Genomic DNA, 23944 nt, shown 5'->3' with positions numbered 1-23944 from the left:
TGAGTGGGGACAAAAAGTAAACAGGATGGTGCTGTCTTGCTGCGGTCTTGACAAAGTGCTCTGGAGTGTCCATGCTTGTAATAAGCCATTGTAGCTGCAGCCATGTGCTACGGCTCATTCTCCAGAGGAATCCATGCTTTGACCAGGTGCAGATTATTATGGTGCGACATGACGCACATGTTTTGTAAACACGTATTTCCGAATCGATGTTGTTGATTACATCGATGAATCATCCCAGCACTAATGAACATTAAATAGTACAAATAGTAGTGTCTACCAATAGTTTGCATAATTTACATGACTTTACTTTCTAAAAATGTGCTGCTGGTGGAATCACTTCTTCTCCTTCTATACTTTGAGTTGAATGAATTAAATTTTCCCCGTAAAGTTGGAAAAAAACTTCTTCTGTTTCATCACCCACAGATTAGATGCATTACTGTGGTCCGAACTACGCTGCTCAAGACAAAAAGTAAGGTTGGAATCTAACCAGAATGACTCAGATTGAAGATATATCGTCCATGTAACTGCGGCTAATGTTTTTAGCCCTTTAAGTGTATCACATCTCAATTCAGCTTTCAGAGAAACTCCACGTTATGGAATTTAATCTGAATCGGCAGGTTGAGTAACACCATCTGTCGTACTCGCCATATATTTGGGAGTCTGACAATTTTACACATCTCTGACAACTAAAAAGTATCAAGTTACGTTCAAGCACATACTTAACAAACACATGCCAACAGCCTGGAGCGCAAGACGCAGGCATTTCAGTTTTGTTTTCATAAGGGTAGAACAGGAGTTATCATCTGCTCAGCCAGCACTTGTGGGTAAACACTGTTTCTTGTGAGAGAAGCCTGCTCCATCATCCTTCATATATGGGTTATGTTCTTTAATGAATCACTGATAAGGTTATAGAGAGTCGACCGCGCAGCATGGTACTCATAGCATTAGTAAGCAGTGGAGTTCTTGTTCTTGAGTAAAATTGGGTGATGCATTTCTCTGTTCATTCAAGGCTGAGGTACTGAGCAGATGCTAAAACATGGCATGAGTCACTGCACACTAACCCCCTTTAGATTCTGTCTGCAGAGGACGTATATGTCAGTGTTAATTCATACTGCTCATGCAACATGACACAAGGTCAGCTGCTTTGTTTCATAGTGTTCAAGGGTCAATTAAAAAAAAAATCACATGTACCTAATTTTCACACTTTTTCTTTTACATAGAGTTCCTATGAAAACATGCTCTGGGGATTCTCCTCGATAATAAGAACATTTTTCTGGAAAGAAATGTTTTAAATGTCCATTTCTTTTGCTTTGAGCACCAGAAACAAAACTCTATTCATCTCTGTTGTACTGGGGTGAAGGCATAAATCTCAAATGCAGATGAGCAGATAAAATGATCTGAATGGCTCGACATTGTGCTACTAAAAGTTCTTTTGCAAAAACAATTTTTGAATAGAAGATTCATAAGTTGACAGAACATTTCGATGCCAATTTAGATAACATTCATTTCATTTACAATGAAATCAAATTGATGCTTACAGCTTTTTAAAACTGGATATTTTAATTTTTTCTACTTTTTTATCACTGTAAATTAAGCATCTTAGAATTTCTGACTGAGAAGACAGATAAGGCACTTACTGAAACTGATAACAGTATTGGTATTTTTCATTATTTTGATATTTTAGAGACTGAATAATAAATCTATTACGTGTACTATGTAATAAATAGTTAAATCAATAGTGAAATTAATCATTGGCTGCAGCCCCAACACTAAGGAAAGACTGACAGGTGCTGGCATGAATGAACACTGAAAGTAAAAGGAGTTTTGGTGAGGTTGTGACTGTGGCTGTAGGAAAGAATTATTTTAATCTCTTTTGCCCTGACTGCAAGGTGAAAATAGATTTCATAAACTGAGCTGATATGAGAAGACAGATCTCCTAAACAACTTAAAATTGGCTCTTCTACAGTGTTTATTAGGCTGATTACTTCTATTTTCTTAGCGCATAAGAGATGATGATTAAGAGAACACATTATGTATTATCTTAGACAGCAGTAACGTTCCAAAATGTGCATTTCATTCTCTCTCTCTGCATGTTTTACCTTGTGCTGCTAAAGTTATTCTGATGGCCTTTACTTCAAGACTTTAAATAGGACCTACTATGCTTTTCCTTACTTTTATTCATTCATAAGATGATACATGATGTCAGATGTTGATATCAAACATGGCCAAATTTTCAAATAATGGGGAAAAGGTATGTAAATTAATGTTTGTAATCCCTGTTTGAGACAAGCTGACGTCAGCTCGTGACCAAATTCTTTATATGGTCATCTTCTCTAGGCACGTTACTGCAAGTGTTTATATTACATAGCCTACATTGCTACATGTAGCTACATGCTAACGTCAGGGAAACATGTTATGGTGGTTGCAGATGTTGTTAATTTTCTCCAGAATGTGGATCAGACTCCTACTTGAACATGACCTGTTGTGTTAAGAAGCTTTTACTGATGATTTTTAATGGAATAAAGTGCCACTATACACAGCTTTTCCCTGTTGCTCACAGTTATTATTACTGCCAGTACATTGCTACATGTAGCTTCATGCCAATGTCAGGGAAACGTAATCTTGGTTACCAATGCTGTTCATTTTTCTTAGATTTGGAACATGTCTGGTTGCATTTTTAAGCTTTTATTGGTGATTTGAAAGACTCAGAAACGCTTAACAAGTATCAGAACAGACCGGGCTTTTTCAGGAGAGGGGCTTAAAGAGACAGGCACTAAAGCCAAGGTTTTTTGACAGATGTTGAATACAGGTGTTCCAGCACAGACAATATAAGGAAAATAAAGTGTTTTTGACCATTAAAGCATGTAAACTTGTTCTAGGAGAAACCTGTAACGCAAGTACGAACTTGAAAATGAGCATAATAGGTCCTCTTTAAATTAAAGTGCTTGAAAGTGATTTAAAAAACTTCAAGGTCCGACCTATGATTGCCGTTGCGACTTATCAATACATGAGACCGAGATGTTAAATGTTCATAACATTAAAGTAAACAGGTGCATGTCTGAAAGGCGCCTTGATGTGGTGTTACGAAACAGTCCATTACAAAGACTACGTGTGGTTAGCGGCTTAACCTTTCACATCATGTTAAAAGTAAATACGGCTCAGAGTGTTTGCATGTGTGTGAGTTCAGTTCCACACCATGTCAACAGACATGCTAATGTTCCAAGGGGCCACTTGGAGCTATCAACACGTTCCCTAATGGGCAAGTTCATGTTTATTCTCCACTGGTCGCTGCTTCCTCTGGTGTGCAAAGAAAAAAAAAGACAGTCACTTCTATCTCCCACGTTCTCATCAATCTCACGTATCCCCACTCCATCAATTTCTCCCCAGTTCCTCTTCTCTAGTGCCCCCTCTCTTTCTCTCTCTCTCCCTGCCTCTCTAGATCGTTTACCACCTCTCCCTCCTCCTCCATCATTCTTTCACTGCTCCTCTCCTCTCCCGTCACACTCTAATCTCCTGGTCTGAAAGGTGTTTCCTGAGGACGGCATGCGGGAAGACAGGCGGGAGTGATGGATCGCTCCGTGGATGCTTCACTTTGTCCTCTCTCCAGGGCGGGAACAGGGTGGGGTTGGGTGAGGGGAGCAGCAGGGGTCGGGTAGGTCTGACACTGGGAGTGCTGGCTGGGGAGGGAGGCAAGGTACAAACGCCTTTGAAAGGTGGTGTTGAGGGGGAGCAGTGGAGGTCTCTGGTTCTATGTGATGTGGGCTAATTACAGTGACAAATGAGCACTGTGCCAGCATGTGCCTCCTGCTGCGAACTCTGATCATACCAGTCTTAAAATACAAATCCCTGAACCATCGACTATGGTAGTAAATATTAATAATTCAAACGTTCAAAACACTGCAAAGAAGACATGTAACTTCTTTGCTGTGCACTTCAATACATCAAAATCTGGGCCAGTCATATGACAGAAGCTTTATTGTCATTCATGGACATTTTTCAAGATTCAAATCTCTATATAAGGATACATACAACTGAGAAGTTGTATGCTACTAAAAAATATGGCCACTTTGCCTGGTATACATTATTGTATACTGAGAACAGAACAGATGAGTTCACTAAATTGTTAATAACTGTTAGGTGAGCTCTAAACATTTACAGTAATAGCAGCAAATATACAGTCACCATCCCATAAAAGGACTTCTACTGATGCAGGGAAGCACGTGCATTATATTTTCCCATAAAACTGGCAATATAAATTTACTGGATGGGGTACAATAACAACTGCTTTCAATATCACGTAAACAAAGAAAAGTCTGTATTGAAGTCTCCCATGATGTAAACGGGGCTTGTGATATTAACCGCAGTTAATAATTTAGGGGAAGCTAGTCTATAGGGACAGACCGCAACGCGTCATACTCTAAAAACCCTGCCCACTGGAGGGGAAAGCAATTGTTGCCAACAAAATGTCTGTTACTAGAAACATTAGATACCAGAATGCCCAAGAGTTATTGTAGCTTCCTTTGTCTAACAGAGAGGAAAGGTTGTGCTGACAATCTTAATACTGTCGGACTGTCTCAGTGTCTCTTCTGCTTTCCTTACTAATCTTGGAGAAATTATCCCACTGAATGGCCACAAGTTAAATACTTTGATATTTACACTGACGTAATTGAATCCCCAGGTAAGATCATCATTTAACCTACAAAGATCAAAACCTAGCCTTGCGTAGCTTTGTTAGCTTCAACCTCTGTGGTTTGTCTGGCCAAATAAGCAAAATGCTTGCCGCCCACAGACGGCCTCATGTTTCTACTTTTGTCTTTTTAAAAGCACATTTTTTCTGTTCAGCAGTTTCTGAAAACTTAATTGTGGGTTCTTTACCCTGTTACTGGTGCATCACAGCACACAGCAGCTTTTAGGCATTTTTGTTGTTTGCTAGCAGAGGAAAGTGACAAGAACACACCATCACGCAAAACAAAGTCAATAGCCTGTTTTACAAAGAGATCGCCCTATAGAGCTGCTACAAAGTCCCTTCTTTATGCCTCCTCTGCATTTTTAGACCGAATCAAATGACAGCGGCATCATTCTGCTTCAGTACGTGATTAAAAACTGCATTGTGGCTTTGCATAATCAAAAGAGTCATAATGGGCGTGACATAGTGTGTCACAGAACACAGATGTCGGGAGCGCTTGACATTGAAATGAATGTGTCAATAACAATCGTTTACTGTCCTTGTTATACAGCGGTTGATCTCGTCCTCTGCCCGGATTGTAAGGAGGTCCCGAATCTCACTGTTTTCACAATTTGCAGACATTTTGTTCTTCTTCTTTGAGTTAGCTGCTAACTGCTAACAGCTATATTTTAAATCTCCCGCAGACTGTCCTGTTTATATAGACACAGATATGGCACAGCCCACTCTGTCCCCCCATTTTGCTGATTGTACCTCATATACCGAACAACAAAATGGCACAATTTTCCTGCCCTGATCAAATAGTGCATAAGGGGCTAAAGGAGAGTGCTGAATTGTTATCCCTTCCAGTGTGGATGGAACTTAATTTGGGTCTGTCTCCATTATGATACTCATTCTCAATGTGACTCTTAATGTTCAAAGTTAATCTAATTTTACAATGTTAATGAGTGCAACAATGAGAGGATGTCTACTGTTTGTAATCTGGGCTGTAACAGTATTTTCATTTTAGCAATATTGGATTATGCAGCTGTTGTATATCAGGCCACATCCGAAACTAATCTTCTTCTCAATACACTTTAAAATAGACTGTGCAGATTTTTTCTTGCCTGTCCTTTAATAACTCAAAATAATTTGCCATCTCCTATCATTATCACAGCAATATTGGCCACAACGTTTTATTTATTACACTCACTATTTGAAACAGTTTTTGAGAACTTTCTCATTTAATTATCAAGTGAGACACTTTACACAGCTCTTTTCTTCTACTCATGCAGTCTCCAAGGCTTCTGTTTAAAGCTTCCTCTTGGTCTCTTGGATATTTGATCCATATCATCTTTTTACCTGTTTGAACATGCCCTGTCTTCTTATTATAGAATCAGTGGTATATGTCCATAATAAAACCTCTACAATTTTGTTTAAATTACGTTTTATAACTTTAATACTTAATATTATCCCTGACAAATACTTATTTTTTTGTTTTGTGTTGTTGTCACATAAGGTACCATTTAGTTATGTTGTCTAATTGTCTTTTTATTGTATTATTTTTGTTGAGGACCCCCTTTAAAATCAAATGGTACATCTCGAGGGGTTATTCCTATAAAGAATTTCCAACAGTTCCTCTTGTGGTCTGTTGCCATGTAGCTGAGGAGCTTTTGAGTACTGGCTCAGCTCATAGAAGCAACAGATGAACGCTCCTTAAGGCCAAAGTTTTGGATCATTACACTCAGCTGTGACTTTATATCAGCCAAATATTTATCGTTACTTTTCAAGCTTTAGGAATGTTACAATTTGACCCACATTTTCCTTCACATGGGTGAAAGTTCAGGGGAAACGGTGACAAAAACTACAGACATAAAGCTGCCAGTCAAGTCACGCAAGCCTTTGGTGTCTAAGTTGCCTTAATAAAGCCTTGTTATATAACGACATGAAATGCTGACACACCATCACTTAAGGAAAGTCTTCAGTGAAACTTTCAATCCAGATTAGTTCCTGCTCCCCAGTTTGCTCCACATACATTGATTTAGGATACGTCCAGGTGCTGCGTTTGGTTACACGACACTGGCACATAAAGACGAGACAGACAAGACAGAGGAGAAGGGAGGAGAGGCCGTCCGACAGCTGCCTGCTTGGGTAACACTCCTGCAGGACCCCCTGAGAGGAAGCCCGGCCTGGGGTAACGTCTGCGCCCCAGTCGGGAAGGAAGACTTCAAACACGAGGCCTGTACAACCTCCACCCCTCTGCAGCTCCCTCTCCTGCTGTTCTGCTGAGCTCCGTGGGGGATCTCTGAAGACCATCCCAGCAGTCACCACACCATGAATCAGCCCCATATATCCTCTTGCTTCCACCATGCTTTCCTGCTGTCCCTTTCCCCCTCTCATTTATACAGATTTTCTATAAGCCGATTGAATGAAGGCAGGAATGTGTACAACGTATAAATAAATGTACTCCTCACCCACTGGTACTCATTATCACTTCCCCGCAGCCCCATTCCTTCATCCTTTGTTTACTCATCGCAACTCTGCTGGCAGCAAAAATCCACATACCAGGGACATGGTCAGATGCCCAATTAATTTTAGCCCAACCGTCCAAAATTTTGTTTCTGTACGGAGGATTGGGTAACCTGTTTGCATGGTTATCTGCGTGCGTTAGTGAATCTGGCGTCAGAGGAGAACAGAAACATTAAAAGAGCAAGCTTGTGACCAAATGGTGTTTAGGTATGTTAACGTCAGATCAGTGAAAGGCCTTCTCACAAGGCAAATCATACGACTATCTCAGTCAATGGTGTCAGTTCATAGACAGGGTATTACAAAACAAACTTATCTAGATTACAATCTACGAAGAGAAGACGGAAAACCATAAATTTCAAGCACACCAAAGAGACCTGGCAAGCCGGGAAATAAATCCAGAAAAACCTAATCTAAAAAAGTAGGCCTCATTACCTGAGAGCATGTCTAAAACACATTTTAATCCTGATACATTATGTTCAACATGTCACGTCAAATCAGCCAAAATGTGGTCTTGCTGCAGAAAACCCAAGCAGCCACAGCTGACAATCTGGGAGACAGGGCCCCCAGGACCCAGGGTGGCTCAGCTGAGGACATTATTGCACGCAAAGCTACCCCACACACACACACACACACACACACACACACACACACACACACACACACACACACACACAAATACACACAAACACACACAGAGTCTGGTGGCAGACAACAGTCACCCTGTCATCTTCGATTGCGGGTCGCTCATGTTGGACCAGCGACACCTCACACACAGCTCAGTGGGCCTCGGCCCCCCTGGTGTCCCACTGCCGCCACAGAGGGACTTACTTCAGCTCTGCAGAACAAACACAGAAATCAGCCTGTCTAAAAAGCATCTAGTGCTGTCGAAAAAATGTCTAAATATATCCCACTGCTGCGGTCTTTAATTTGTCCTTGTAATACCAACTGAGTGAGCGCAGATTTAACTGAGCAAAGCTGCTGTGACCTTGAAAGAGTTTGAGCAGAGAGCAAGGCGGGAAGTTTGTGCTCATAACTCATGGTTGTAAGGTTGACGGCACTTCAAACGAGTTACCTAAAAATAAACCTGGGCAGTCAGCGAATATTTTAAATCTAGTTATATAATAAGTAAAAGTTCAGATCAATAAAATTATAACAAATTATTTACTTGATCTTGCTCAGTGAGACAGCACATTTTCAGCCTCACATTAAAGACAGAAACAGACATAATGTTAAAATCTGCTCCAAGATCACAGGAGTGACACAACAGGACTTGACTGGTTTTTGCAATCAACAAATCCTCCAGAAAGTCGCACGTATATTTTCGCGTCTTCTGGGCGTATTTTTGCAGGCGATTTTTCTCTGTTGCCACCAGGGCGTCATTACGTTTTACCTGCTTGTTACACTAACCGGTATTCATAATCTTTTATTACCTCTGCTATTAACTTTTTTAAAAATTATTATTTATAGATTCCTTTATTCCATTGAACTGCTTGGCATTTTATTTAATCTTTGACTTTTATTTATTACTCATCTATTTATGTGTCTACACGTTATAGTATATGTTACAGTAAGTGTGCAAGGCAAGCTGCTTTAAACAAATGGCCCCTGGTGGGATTAATTAAGTTGCCAGAACCTGAATAACTTCTCACTCCAGCACCAGCCACAGCACAGAGGGGTCTATGGTGGTATTACAGTGTAAGACATTATTTTATCTGTTTATTTTCTAATGTGTAGGTATGTAGAGTTGGTGATTTGAGGTGGGACGCCTAATAGCCAGACTGCAGTACTGGCTGGTATTGGACCCAGGTTACGATTTCTTCTGGACTCTGACCTATAACTGACAAATTATTGATAATTATTACATTTTGTCAGAGCGTCACTCAGTCAGTATGTTTAAATGCAGCTTGAGAAAATCGAATTATTAGCTTAGTCCGACTGAAACCGGAATTTTAAATGCATGTAAACAGCTTAGTCCGACTGAAATTGGACTGTCCGTAGCTCAACTAATACACCTAGACAATTCAATTAAAATCAAACTATTGCTGCATGTATCCACTTAGTCCAACTGGAGTCAGACTCAGACTCATTAAAAAGGACACAGCGCCGCCTTTCGAGGTGGAGTCAGAAGTACTTGGTCAGAAATTCGATTTTCTCCTCTGCATGTTTACTCAGACAAGACGAGAAATCCGACTTGACTGATTAGCTGAGCTATGAGCTTAGCTCGACTACTACATGCATGTAAACATACTGACTAACTCGAGTCAAAGGCATTAAAAAATACAAAGCCAAAAGAGTGGTTCATACTGTGTTTCGCCTGTCACAGGTAAACAAGCAAACCAGCTCTCTACCCCTGCTATAAAGTAACACATTACCTATTGGGTATGTAAATCATGCTTATGCTAAAATAAATATACAAGCAGTTATGTCTCGTGTTGTATTGGTTTGCCCTTTTATGGATCTATTGCCTGAAAAATGAATATTTGAATAAATAAAAACAAGGTTATTATAGAAAACCAAGGCTGGAACTGAAATAAAAATAGAAACTAGACACCAGCAATGTTGGGTACTTATAAAACTAACATAAAATAAAAATACAGTAAGGGTCTTTAGTTTTAGTCTTTGTCAATTTTGTTAAATCTATCAACACAACAAGCCTAAAGAGGCATTGATTCATATGTTTATTGAGACAGGGACAATTACATGATGGTCAGCCAACTGCCTTCACAGAGTATTGGGTTTGTATTGAAGAACTTCTGAAATTCTTCAATCTTGCCCCGCACAAATATCACCCAAATTATAATAAAAAACTACAACCAATATTGAAACTTTAGACTAAAACATAACATTTTTTTTTTTAAAAAAAAAACTAAAACTAAACTTCACCTACAGTTTTTTTTAGAAGGAAAAATCATTCGTCATTTTGGCCAATTCTGACAGCCCTTAAATAAACCTGTAGCTAAATACGTGAACTAAGAACGTTAGACAAGCTTTACAACAAGCATATGAAAAGCAGGGTTAAACTCTGTACTCACTGTACTTTTGTTTGGTCAGTAAGTTTGCAATGCTGTATTTTTTTCCTTCTCATTTGGTTTAAGACAGTAATTAAACACACTGTAACCTAAGGGTGAAACTATCAGCAAAAACCATTTAGAGCCAACATGGAGAACATGTTGACAAACATCTTTGGCTCCAGGCAAGTTTCGGCTGGCGTAGCAGCCGATGGGCTAACATGTGTTTGGCAGATGGCACCGAGTAGATGGCACATAAGGTCAGAAAGAGCACTCAGCTGTATATCTCCCACACATACAGGCCCTCCAGGAATGTCTGCACAAGGCCAAGGATTATGGCACCGAAGCACCGTGGTGTGTGTGTGTGTGTGTGTGTGTTTGCACTTGTTGATAAAGAGCAGACCATTGTAAAAATTACACCGACAACACCTCTGCTCTCAATCATTAATGTTTACTGTCCAATGGAAGACTGTTCAAAGGTTTTACTCTCAGATCACCAACTCTGTGCCTTTAACAGGTAGGTCATTAGCTCTCACTATTAACATCCGACCCAAAATGTTTAAGATCCACACTTCCAACCTGAACTGGGAACATGACATGTTGAACCAGGAGCTGGTTCCCTTGGCTCTTCCAAAGTTAAAACTTGGCCTAGCTATAATGTAAGTGTTCACTAAATGGATGTGGGGTGGGTGATACATTGATTACACTTGATGTACTGTGGCTTGTTCCACATGGAAACTATGTCATGAACAAGGAGTATAATTGTCACGTCATTTTTTAAAGCCATTGGCACAAACATGATTCATCACATGCACTCCCGCCCATCATGACCACTCCCTCCTGGGCGATAGTGTGTGAGCAAGGAAGACCAATGTTTTTGTATCTGCAGGGCTCTGGACCGCGACTACTGAGTTCCATTTTGCGACCATGGAGCACCAGTGTGACTTATAAATATTAACAATATATGAATATTTTGCTAACTGCTAACAGCTTCATTTGACTTTATTACAACAACACTTAATTTAATTTCACTATAACTGTACTTTATTTAACATTTATTATAACTGTACTTTATTTCATTTTTATAACTCCACCTTAATTAACACATTTATAAGATTACTTTATTTACCTTTATGAAAACAGTACTTTATATAACTATTTGAAAATAATTTAACTCTTTTATGACAGCACTTTATTTTACTATAATATAACTATACTTTATTTTCCTTTCTTATAAACGCAACTTCATATAACTAATTATAAAAGGACTTTATTTTACTTTATTTCAAGAGTACTTTATTTAACACATTTTTAGCAATACTTACTTGCATAAATTCGACTTTATTATAAAAGACTTTAACTTTTTTTTATAGAAGCACTTTTTTAAAACTTTATCATAAAAGTACTAAACTTCATTATAACACTCCTAAACTTTATTATAACAGTACTTTATTTTACTTTATTTTTAGAGTGCTTCATTTTAAACATTTAGAAGAGTACTCTTAATTTACTATAACTGTACTTTATTTAACTTTAATATAACAGTATATAATATATCATTTTTTATAACGTTGCTTTATTTAACCTCATTTTAAAGTACATTATTTGATGCATTTTTAAGAGTACTTTAACTTTATTTTAACTGTACTTTAACACATTTATAACAATACTTTATTTAACTTAATTGTAACAGTACTTTAATTTAACTTTATCATAAAAGTCCTTTAACTTTTTTATAAAAGCACTTTATTTAACTTTATTATAACAGCACTAAACTTTATTAGAACAATACTCAACTTCATTGTATTTAATTTAACTTTTATTATAACAGTAGTTTAGTGTTTTAGTGGTCTACAGAAGTTTAGAGGAGATCTCAAACTACCGAGATATATATTGTGTATTGTGATGTAGCCTAAAAATATTGTGATGTAATTCACAGGCCATATCTTCCTGCTCCAAGTGGACATTTACACATTACTTAACTAAAATGGTTTTCCCACACAAACTGCCTCTCACACACATATAAGTCGTTACTAAATATTTACACGTACACACTGCCAGGTGTTAACTGTTGCGTTAGACTGTTGCTGAGAAAACGTTAGATTGGTAGTGTGTATATTCTGAAACACATATTTCACACATTGTAATATGAACTAAAAAGTTATTTCTAGAACTTCTTCTACATGTTTTCTTGGAAGTGATATATTCATTACTTAAGTCTTTCATACGTTTTAATGGTGCAACCCATTTTTTTTAATCTATATATATATATATATATATATATATTTTTTTTTTTTTTTTTTTTTTTTTTGCTCTTTTCCTTTATTTAAGTTTTTAGAAACAAGAAACATTGGGATGGAGAAGATGAAACATGAGAAGGAGTCAAACCATGGATGTTGTGGTTATGCGGCACATGTCTCAACCATGAGGCTACTGGCGCCCCCACACAAATTTAATAATGGATTTATGAACAGCTAGTGCAAACCATCCTGGAGTAAAGAAAGAGAGCAGAGCACGTGGGGGTGGACGCATGCTATTTGAGTTTTAAACCAAAACAGCAAAGTTTTGGCCACAAGTTGCAGATGGTCCCTTGAATCATTATTTATAGTAAACATGCTCACTATTGTTAGCACTGCTGCTGTTCAACAGTTAGCTGATAGGATTACATCAATTCTTTGATCTGTAACAACAAGTAATACGTTTTGGCATCATGTGTGTTCTTCCCTTAAGTCATTGTTTTATACTTATTTAACGTGGATGCTAATTAGGTGTCATAATCAATAGCGGACGCTCTTTTTTTTCTTTAAATCTACAAGATGTTTGATCCCTGACACAGAAACATAGAGTAAAACATTTTCTACTTAGTAAATACTTGTGTTGCCAAAAAAGACAAAACCACAACAATACACAACAAAACTATTAGACTAATCAGAAACACAGAAGTCATCATTGAACGCATGAATGACAGTAATGTCTGTTGTGTGTTTGCAAACAACAAAGAGTCACAAAACCGTAAATCAAACACACTACCAACAAATTTCAAACAGTAATAAATTAATCCAGATCTTCCGTATTTTTCATCAAGTGCTGTTTTGCCAAGTGCAACTATAATTCCTGCAGCCATTCATCCATAACCACAGCTCATATCCTACATCTTTCCTTCATACATCATGGGCAGAGAGGAGTGGAGAGGATTTCCTCTGGCTCTTGATCTTAATCACTTACTCTGGTCTACCTGCCACAAACCTCCATGGCAGTGCAGATAACACAGCAGGATATTCTCTTAGAGATGTGTAACCAAACACACTAGAGTCACCAGGCATTACTGCGTGTGTGTGCAGCAACAGAGACAGGCTACAGGAAAAGTTTTTATCACATTACAATGTCTAATTACACAGATAAGAGTGCAAGGTGTGTGCGTGTATGGGTGCCAAGGCCAACATGTGGAATAGAAAACACGTGGATCTCCGGTGAACTGTTAATTGGCAACTCAGAGACACGACACATCGATCCGAATGCCTGAGATTCTCCAGCACACCAGGGAACCTACTCTATCGACTGTACTATCGACTCCCAGGTAATTCTATGGGCCTTCTTGGCACGTCAATAACAGGCCCATCCTCACAGCTGCCAGTGTCTGCGCACCATCGCTGCAAAGTCGACCAAATCTGTGACGCCTTCAGGCCTACTTTGTTCAAGAAGTGTTGTGGTTTGGGGGCTGCTGAGGGTGACCCCTTATTGTTAGGTGCTCCCTTTGTGGTCGCACTTCTCACTGTACTGAGAAGACGAAAAGAAAGGCCTCCTCTAACAGTCGGTCATGCCCCAGTGCTCCTGGCAACAACAGGTCCCGAGGACGCAGACCTGCCTGGCCTATATTGGCTTGGCTCTCAGTTAGCGGTGGCGGCACTAGCCCCCTGTCAGCTGTCCCATTCAGGGCCGGGCGGGCCTTTTATTAAAGCTTTGAAGACTGCTGAATAAAGGGGCGTCCTATGTTTAGATGATAGAATGTAAGCAACTGGTTTTCTGCTTGGGCAACACAAGACAAAGAGCCTCCTTCTGAGTACGCGAGAGAGAGTGAGTGAGAAAACTACAGAGGGAGGGAGAGAAAAGGACGGGTATGCCACAAGTTTTTTTCAGGATGGGGATTACTTTGATGGATTAAAAATCGTAAAGCACTGGTGGCTGTGTGTGTGTGTGCGTGCGTGCGCGTGTGTGTGTGTAACAGAGGCTTGTCAAGGAGAAATGCAATCAGTGGTAATTATCACAGGTGGTTCTGATGCCCTGGTGATTAATAATAAAGCCACAGAGCTGAGGCTGCTGTGTTAATTAGAGGATGAGATCCCTGCCAAATCTTCTCACAGCATGCCCTACATACTACACTATATACACTACATGCTACACTCCACTGAACCAGGATCAGCAAAGCCTAAAGAGCAGAGCCCGGCTGATATTATCTGTCATTATTGTGTTGTCACAGACCTATCAGCATTGCTGTTTATTGCATGCCGGCAAAAACAAACTGCAGAGTGGTAAACTGATGCAATAAATGATTTACTGACAGCACAGTTTTGCATATAGTTTTGGTTCATGTGTTTGCATTTATCTTTATTGCTCAAAGTAATTTAAATTTTATTGTTATTTTTCCTACAATCAACCTGTGCACTGACATCTATAGAGAAGCAAAGTCCCTCCCCTTCAGTGGACCACCAAGAGAAAAAAAATGTATGTGTACGGTAGTCATCTGCGAGAGATAATAAACTTTTTGGTCCTGTTTGAATTGTGCCATAAATTATGCACGTCGGTCGGTTTAAAAAATATTTTCAAGTCAAGAGAGTTGCAGTTTGTTTCACACTTGACAACAAACTGCAACTTTCTTAACTTGCATTATTATCTTTTAAACTGACAAAGGGCAGATGTGTAATTCATGGCCCATACAATAAAGGTCCCCTGGGGCAGCGGTTCCCAACTGGTGGGTCGTGGTCCAAAAGTGGGTTGCGGGTCCATTCTGAATGGACTAAGTCTGTGCCATTTCCTGCTGTAAAAAGAGTGACAGACAGCTACTTAACAGAGACAGCAAACCAGCTCAACGACATGTCCAAACACAAGTATGACCAAGGAGAAATCTGGATCCCGTGGCTGGACCAGTTGGGAACCACTGCTCTAGGGGACACCGGAAGGGGAGGGAAGCTTATTATTCTACTGCAAAATATCTTTGCCCAGATATATCTTTATCATTATTATTATTATTATTAAAAAAATAGTGTCAGACAATATACAGTTATCAGATTTGTATTAATCTTATTACTAAATAAATTTATCGCAGCATCAAGGTTAGTGTTACATCTAACATGCAACTTTTTAGAAGCTGAAAAATTGTGTGCATTGCCACTGTATGAAACCAAAACTTGGAGAAGTTTGTCTCGAGGGCTTTCTGTCAGAAAGGGTTCTCCTATACCTTTCTCCACCAAAATGGCCGTGTGTATGCTTTTTTTTTTAGACACGGAAAACTCCCTAAAAATACACTACAGACTCCTTTCTCATTGTCAGTAGACTCGAGCTGTGAACATGGCTCTGTTGCAGACGAGTATGCCATTGTTTGTTTTGTTTTTGGTGTGTCACATTCAATGTCACAGACAGCACGAAAAACAGATAAGTAAACAGTAAAAAGTAGCGTGAAGGCTTGTGAAAACTTTGCAGTGGTTACTTCTGTTTTGTTTTTTTGTTTTTTTTACATCTCTTACTAATTCAGTCTCTCTTTCAAACTTGATGCTGACGAATTTAGAGTGATGTTTGAGTGCTGCTTGGGTGGAGTCGGACAGTATTTCCACTTTGATCTATTTTTTATTTATCTACCATTTTCTGAAAGCAGGAGTGCGTTCAACAGGTGTGACACTCACCCTCCCTTAAAATACATATACGTGTGTGTATATACACACACAGACATACCTGGTCATGGCTGGCTTGGAGGGTGCTCCCGGTGCCGTGGAAAGTCATTTGCACAGGGGAGAGGGTCAGATAGGTCACAAAATCCTTACCGCTCTGCGCATCACTGTACTGCACCTAGAGGAGAGGGCAGAGGTAGGCAAACTGTGTTACCTCAAAGTAAATACAGGAAAAGATCAGTCAAAGCACAAACCAAGCACCTCAGGTTTTCAGCGGGATACAGGCTTGTGTTTTTGGAAGTGCTTGGCTTGAGAGTAAACCTTGCATGTCTAATTGCCAACACAGAGCATTTGTGGACAATTACCCCACACCGTACAGAGATGGCAATGGTGGGGAATGAATGTAAGACTGTGTATCTGCGATTGGGGGGGGGGGTATCAGAAGGGGTAGTGATGACATCACTGGCGACCCCTCATCATGGGGAGGTTAACTCTGCAGGCATTCCTAAATGCTGTGCAATCAGGACTGTTATGACATGATGCTCCCCTGGGACAGTCTGCTCCTGAGATCCAAGGGCTTTGGTAATACTGCCTGCTTGTCTGCCCTACTTCTCACTGCCTCTCAGTCTGTGCACGCGTGTGCATTTGCATGTGTGCGTCTGTGTACGAGTGCATGTGTTTGCCTGGCCTACTTATGCCCAGGACAGCTGCAGGCATCTTAATAAATGGCATTAATAACTATGAGAACTGAAAGAAGAGAAATACGTGACTGATGCGGAGACACAAAGGACAGAGGGGACTCAAGTGAGACAACATAAGCTGATTCAAAATGCTGTTACACATCACTGAGCAAACCAAAAAAGCAAGCTACAAGATATGGAAAGACATAGCAACGAAGATAAGACAGCTTCTAGCTACTTCACATACTGCACATCAGACTCCTCAGGTAAGTCAGTCATAATGAAAAGGGGTTTTCTGAGCCGTGATGAGTGGACTTGTTCCAGCCAAAATAAACAAAATGAATGCCATAATCATAACACATAAATCCATTTCACATACTTTTGTAGATCACTGTATGATTTCTATAACATAACCAGAAAAGTGTCCTCAGTAGAGTGCAGATCTGCACTAGGCAGCCGATCTAACCACAGCCACTCTGGACAACTCTTGTAATTTCAGCAGAAATGCCGCAGCAAGTTTCAAAAGCTAATAAAAATAGATGCCGCATGTATTTTTGACAGAGCCACGACACGCTGCACAGAGTAGACTGAGTTTACTGCTAATAGGCACTGTATGAGAAATGTAGATACGATGTAATTATGAGGCGGATTGTGTTTTTATTACGTACTACACAGCCACAAATCTTTGATCTAGGTCATTTATACCCGAACTTTGAACGACATTACCTTTGTCTGTAGGCTACAGCACAACAAAGCAGGAAATGACACCAATAAACACAGTTAAAATAGACCAAAACAGAAATCATTTGACTATAAAGCTAAATGGTAGAAGCACAAATATCAAGGAAAAATTACCAAATCAACAAAATCTGCAAGTCTACAAAATCAGGCAGGCGAAACACACCCAGTGTGGTCAGAGCTGCACTTGGTGGAGTTGTCCCTCCTGGCTCCCTTACAGCCAACAAGGCGGTGAAGATAACAAAAACGGACACTAATTCATCTCGTACCTTGCCTAACTTGTGAATCGTAACATATAATAAATGGAATTAATCTTCAGATGCTCCTGTTCAAGATGAGACCAAACTGCCTCAGCAGTCAGTGAAACGGTAAATAAAACAGGTTTTTAAACAATTATGAATCAGCACAACCAAACAGGTCCCTGAGTATATAGTCATACATGTGCACACAAAATATTAGGCTAATTGGTCCAGTAGTTTGCGAGTCTAGCTGTGGACAGACGGATGCACACACATGATTAAACACATGATCCCCTTTAGGATTGGGCCTGGCAGAGATAAAACTATCATAAGTACTATTTGGACGGGATTAGTTTTACATAGGGATGTGGACTAATGTCAGTTTACCATAGGATGTCTGTAATATAAATGTCCGATTCGCATGGGACAAGAAAACTCTGTAATTCTACCAGAGATGGGAGTGGTAACTCGCTTTGTGCCCTGGCGTCACCTCCCTGTCGGCATGTGCGTGCTACGTTGCTTCCTGTAAGCATCAGCTGAAGGATAATAATAATCAATGATTAGCCCAATATGAAATTGTGTGTACACAAGATTAGCAATATGGATTTATATTAGGTCTACCTAACACAACCAGAAGTCTCGTGGCTCTGAAAAGTGCTTTCTTCTCGACCTTTTTGATTGGTCTCCCACGTAGGGCTATGCGATCATTAGAGGAATGTCCACTATCACGACTGCTGACAAAACCGAATGCTTCTTGAAGGACCTCCATCATTGAAAAAACGCAGAAAAATGGTTGTAAACAGGACGTGATGAAATATATTACCCGAGGTATTTTCTCCGGACCCTTTTACAGAAGGTAAAAGTCGGCATAATTTTTACTGACATTGTCCGTAATGATTACAGACATGGCACATTCGGACGGGACTAAAATCCCTGGTAATAATTACTTTACCACACGTCTCCACGTTAAACTAATCCCGTCCGAATAGGGCTATAGAAAAATGTCTTGAAAACAATTTGATGTCAGTGTGTGGTTGTTGGTTTGTCTCTGTGTTTTTCTTTGTTGGCTGAGAAGTTTTAAGTTATTACCGTCTTTAAATCAACAGAAAATGCATGTCACAACACAAAAGTGTGTGTGTATGTGTGTGTATTTTCCTTGTGTGCATATTAACTTTACTCACTGGATCAAAGTTTCATCTATCCTAGCCTACACTTTGTGGGCGAAACATGCTGGACTTGTGTGTATGCACTTGCATGCACACAAGCCGCTGTATATGGTCTGTGACTGAAAGCTTCCAGAGCAAGTTCTGCGTCTCTCTGAATGAGTTATGAACATATGTGGAAAAGTGTGTATGTGTGTGTGTGTGTGTGTGTGTGTGTGAGCTCCAGCCAGCCAGACACATGGACGTCTGCCCATTAAGACACAGACCCATCATAACATACACAAACACACAGAGATATGAACATGTGCATGCTGGGATATACACGAACATATGATGTTAAGTACAGTGTGTGAGAGGACACACACACGTACTGACGTGCATGTGCGCACACACCTGCTGATGAGGAGATGGGCCCACAGTGATAAATTGTGGAATGCTATCTGTTATGTGTATGAATGATGAATGTAGTAAAGTGAGCCGTGGAAAAAGCCTTCTCTGACAAGTTAATCTCCAATAAATTCTCCAGACTTCAACATTAAGGCGAGAGGGAGAAAGAGAGAGGAGTGGAAAAAAAAACACGAGGAGGGGGACTTTTTAGGGGTTAGAATATAATTGTTTGGGAACAAGAATCCTATTTCACAAGTTTAAAAATGAATGAACGTAATCAAACTACAACTTCTTTCATAATCTTCAAACTGTGTGTGAAGTCGTCCAGGGCTGTGTTTGTGCTTGAGAAGATACGAATCTTTGTGTGTGTGAGTGTGTTTAATTATCCCGTACACTGCTTCATTTAGGCAGTAAAAAGGCCTATGGTTGGGAGCCTGTGATATATGGTGTAATCATGCTGTCTGATCAACAGGGACTTCGCTTGGTTCATCTATTGCGACCTGTCCGACCTCCAGCCGAGGGTGAGGCCCTTCGACGGCGCTGGAGGAAACAGACGCTTTCTCTCAGTCTCTCATTGTAAAGCGATATATGCTTGGATATATCAAATTTCTGATATTTTTCTCCCATTGTCTGTGAGTGTATATGCACACAAGTGTGTATGTTCAGTTGATGGAAACTACCAATCACATGCGAGTATCTTTGACCATGAGGGGGCAAAGGTCAGGAGGTCCCTTATGTAATGTGAAGCTTATGCAACCACAAAACAATGAAAGATCTCTTTTGGTACAGTTGACATTTATTATTAAATAAATGCAATTATTAGATTTAGCATCGGGCATTTCATAACCTTACATTACGAAATGTTATTGAATGTTTTTAAAATCTTTACGAGCACAAGGTTTGATGTCAGTGTTTTACGTCTGTTTTTAATGGGCAGCATTTAGTGTGAGAAAATCAGGAGAGTGAGACCCTTTTTTCTCAGTTAACAAACTAGCCTATAGGAACTGTTCTGCTGGTTAATGATCCCATTTCTGTACTTTAAATATTGACTTAATGCTGTACATTCTGTTCACTGTTTGTCACTGCCATGTTTGAAATCCTTTAGAGGTTTCCTCCACTTGGCAATGACAAGAGATCTGCCCACTGCTTTGGAAACATCTCAACAACTACTGGATCGATTGCCATGAAATCTGGTACATCCGTTCATGGTTCCCAGAAGAAGTACCCTAATGAATTTGGTGATTCCTTGACTTCTTCTCACACCCCCATGGGGTTGAGATTTGTGGTTTTAAGTGGCATGTTTCCTCAGCTACTTGCTGGGTTGCCATGAAATTTGGTGCAGACGCTCATGTTCCACACTGGATAAGTTGTAATCACTTTGGTCGTCCCTTAACTCGATCTCTAGTACCATCACCAGGTCAAAATCTTAATTTGTCCAACATTTTGAGTTATGACCAAAAACCTGCAAAACCTCATTCTCAAACAGCCACAGCAGTACTTTGTACTTGAGTAGCGTTGCTGTGAATTCAAAGCACTGCTGTGCATAAATACAGACTACCAAAAGTGTTAGCATGGCTATAGACTTTGAGTCTGAAGTTAGGTTGAGCAGTATGCTCTTTGGTAGTAACAGGAGTAATTCCTTCTTTCTTTTCGGCTGGTTGGTAGTGGGCGGGCCTTATCAATGAACCCTGCGGCTCAGATGAGATGAGGCTTCTGGGTAACAGAGACCATTAGGGATATCGGTGCTGAACGACCTTGAGAGTGAGAAACCCAACACCAGACCAACTTGTGGCCTTTGCCAGGAGAAGTGAACACCAACTACCTCCAGCTTTGTTCTGGACCAACAACCAAATCCACCATCAACGACAACAAAACTTCAACTACAATATTGTCTACTGACATCAGGTTGGATCTAGCCACTGTTGCTGACCAGAGGTAAGCTCACACGCCTCCTGCGAGCCAACCTTCTTGCTGAGGCACACTTTGTGTTAGGGAGAGACTTGCTCTAGAAATGCAAGGAACCAAGCTAACATTTACTAACAACACTTGTTACCTCCGTTGCCAAGGAGGTTGTGTTTCAGTTCAGTTTGTTTGTTTGTCTCTGAGCAGGATAACAGAAAAACTACTGGCCTGATGGTCATGAAACTTGATGGGAGGGTGCAGCCTGGAGCAAAGACACACAAATTATTTTTCTACTTTCGTTAGCACTGCAAGACAGGGCATTTGGTCTTGGCGGAGCTCTGCACTCTTCTAGCGCCCTTCTAGCTCCCTTATGTGCTTAAATTTTCCTTTTCTTTTTCCTCATTTTCTTAAAGATCTTGAGCTTGGTCTGGACAAAATGCTTTTGTAAGCCTGTAATGTGCATTGACACACTGTATGTGATACTGGGCGATACAAATAAACATGACTTGCTCCAGCCACCAGCCAGATTATGGTTAAAACAGCAAATTTGGCAGATCATCAAACGCCACCTGGAGGTCTTACTTTCTTGTTGGCTTTTTGATGAAATAGTCAAAGTTCCTGGTTACTTTGGGGATTTTCCAGCAACTCTGACCTGCAGGCAGGAAAGAAAGCTGCCTGTGTGCCAGCATCAAAGAACATCATGGCATCATCTCATTTGCGATGATTTAGCGGAAACTGAAATAACGAGCATCTTAAAAACAAACCGTCTATTCTCCCGTCCAGACCGTCTGTTTTGAGTGCATGTTTGTATGCATCTGCGAGAGCATGCATTCTAAACAGGCCTAACTAATCATCCCAGGTCCCAACTCAGAAAACAGCCTCTAATCCACTTCCTTTAAAGACAAAGAAGCAGGAAAGTTACGCAAGGCCTGCGATTGATCGGCGGCACTAACGTGGAACGACCTCTGACATCTGGCTTCTAAAGCTGGATGGCTCCTCTTCAAATGCTCCTCTTCATTCGAACAAACACGAACATGCACAAACTAAAAAGCAATCACAGTCATAGCACTCATGAAGACATGCTCTAATTTATGTTAAGTGCACAAATATGCATGCACACACCCACCAGCAGGAATCCAAACAGACACGAATAGAGACATGCAAATACACAATGGATATAGATGCAAATATCCATATCATTAGGACTGTGTTACACAACACTGCCAAGGTAACTGCAAAAACAGTTATTAGGTATGTTGTCATGTTACTCAAGTTAAAACCATGGAACACAAGCACTGCAGGACTAAGAGCTTGATTCCAGATTATGTCAAGTGCAGGCTGTGGAGAATCAAGGAGCACGGAAATAACTTTGACTTTACTATAATAAACAAGTCCTGTCAGCTGAAGAGCGCTGTCATTGTTGGTGAGAAGCAATTAGAGCCCAAGCCACTTCAGTGGGGACATCAGGGGTCAAGAGTGTTTATATACCTTTCACTTCTCCTAATCACAGGGGTTAAGGGCAAACAAAGCTGCCACTCTAAAAATTTTGAGAGTACTTTGCCCGAATCGCAGAGAGAAATCTTAATGAGACAAAGTGATCTCTAAGGAAGTCAATTCATTACGAACTTGGTTTCATGAAGCAGACTTTCATGAGGAATGCATGTCTAAAAGAACGGCCCTTAGCGACAAAAAAACCCCCAGACACATAATGTATATTTTATAGGTAAATAAAGCTTTACGCCTCTTGATCCACCTACTCTCTAAACTGGCATTTCCTCCTTTAATTCTCAACAGAAGGATATGCTGCAGAAACACACTCATTCCTTTGAAATCAATTTGAAGGTACTAAGATCTGCCGTCTTGTCGGGAGTTAGGTGAGAAGAGTGATGCCACTCTAATACACATTAATAAGGAAGCTGCAGCCATTAGCCAGTTACCTTATCTTGGCATAAAGATTGGAAACAGGATGAAACAGCGATTCTGGGTCTGGGACAGGGCTAAGCTGTAGTGAAGATATCGCCAAGCTCCAAGAAAAGACAATGCTTGAGATATTACAATAACCAAAATCTAAGACACTATCTAGGGTTTGATTTACAGTATGTGAAACAGCAATTTTTTGCCAAGATATCAAACAAAAGCCAGAGACTGTTAATTCACCACATCTAAGCAGAAGGCAGAAGGTAACGTTATCTCTGAGCCTGACCGGGCAAAGCCTCTCTTCCTGTGGGCAGCTGCCTGCGACTCACTCAGACTCACCCTGAGTCTGGGTCTGCAGCTGCCTGTACAGGAGAGCAGCATGAAATCCAGGAGTGCTAACTCTGCAGCTAAATCTGGGAGCTGAAATGTCCCCAGAAGAACACTGCTCACTGACTGACAAAAGGCAACAAACAAACAAAAAAGAAGATGGCTTGACATGAAGAAGCTAACACGACTGAGGGGTGTTGGACTGATGATTTAAGCCCTGAAGATATTGCCAAGCCCTAATCTGGACAAAAAACACTGCTCCTACCAGCACCTCTAAAGCTCATTAAAGCCCTGTTTCTACCGAGAAGTACAGTACAGTACAGTACAGTTCAGTTCAGTTTTTTCCATTTCCACTGTGAAAAGTTGTGGATGGTACCAATAGAACGGTTCCGCATCGTCCCCATTTTTGGTCCCCCCTCTGTTGGGGTACCTAGCACACAGATCTGGTACTAAAAGGTGGAGCTGTGAACACTGCAGTCTGCTGATTGGTCAACAGAGGACGGTCACTC

The 23944-nt window shown here is 40.3% G+C and overlaps 1 protein-coding gene across 1 annotated transcript in view; it reads right to left on the bottom strand.

Annotated features, from left to right (window-relative positions):
• Positions 1 to 23944, bottom strand: part of stau2 (staufen double-stranded RNA binding protein 2) — a 123611-nt gene that overhangs the window by 23968 nt on the left and 75699 nt on the right. The window contains exon 14 of the mRNA XM_049564651.1: positions 16147 to 16260. Within this exon, the coding sequence (XP_049420608.1) occupies positions 16147 to 16260 (114 nt within the window). The remainder of the gene's footprint in view (positions 1 to 16146; positions 16261 to 23944) is intronic.

This window comes from Epinephelus fuscoguttatus, linkage group LG21 (genome assembly GCF_011397635.1).
Source record: "Epinephelus fuscoguttatus linkage group LG21, E.fuscoguttatus.final_Chr_v1".
Taxonomy (NCBI): domain Eukaryota; kingdom Metazoa; phylum Chordata; class Actinopteri; order Perciformes; family Serranidae; genus Epinephelus; species Epinephelus fuscoguttatus.
The sequence above is the reverse complement of the archived record's forward strand: the minus strand, read 5'-3'. Positions and strand labels throughout refer to the sequence as shown.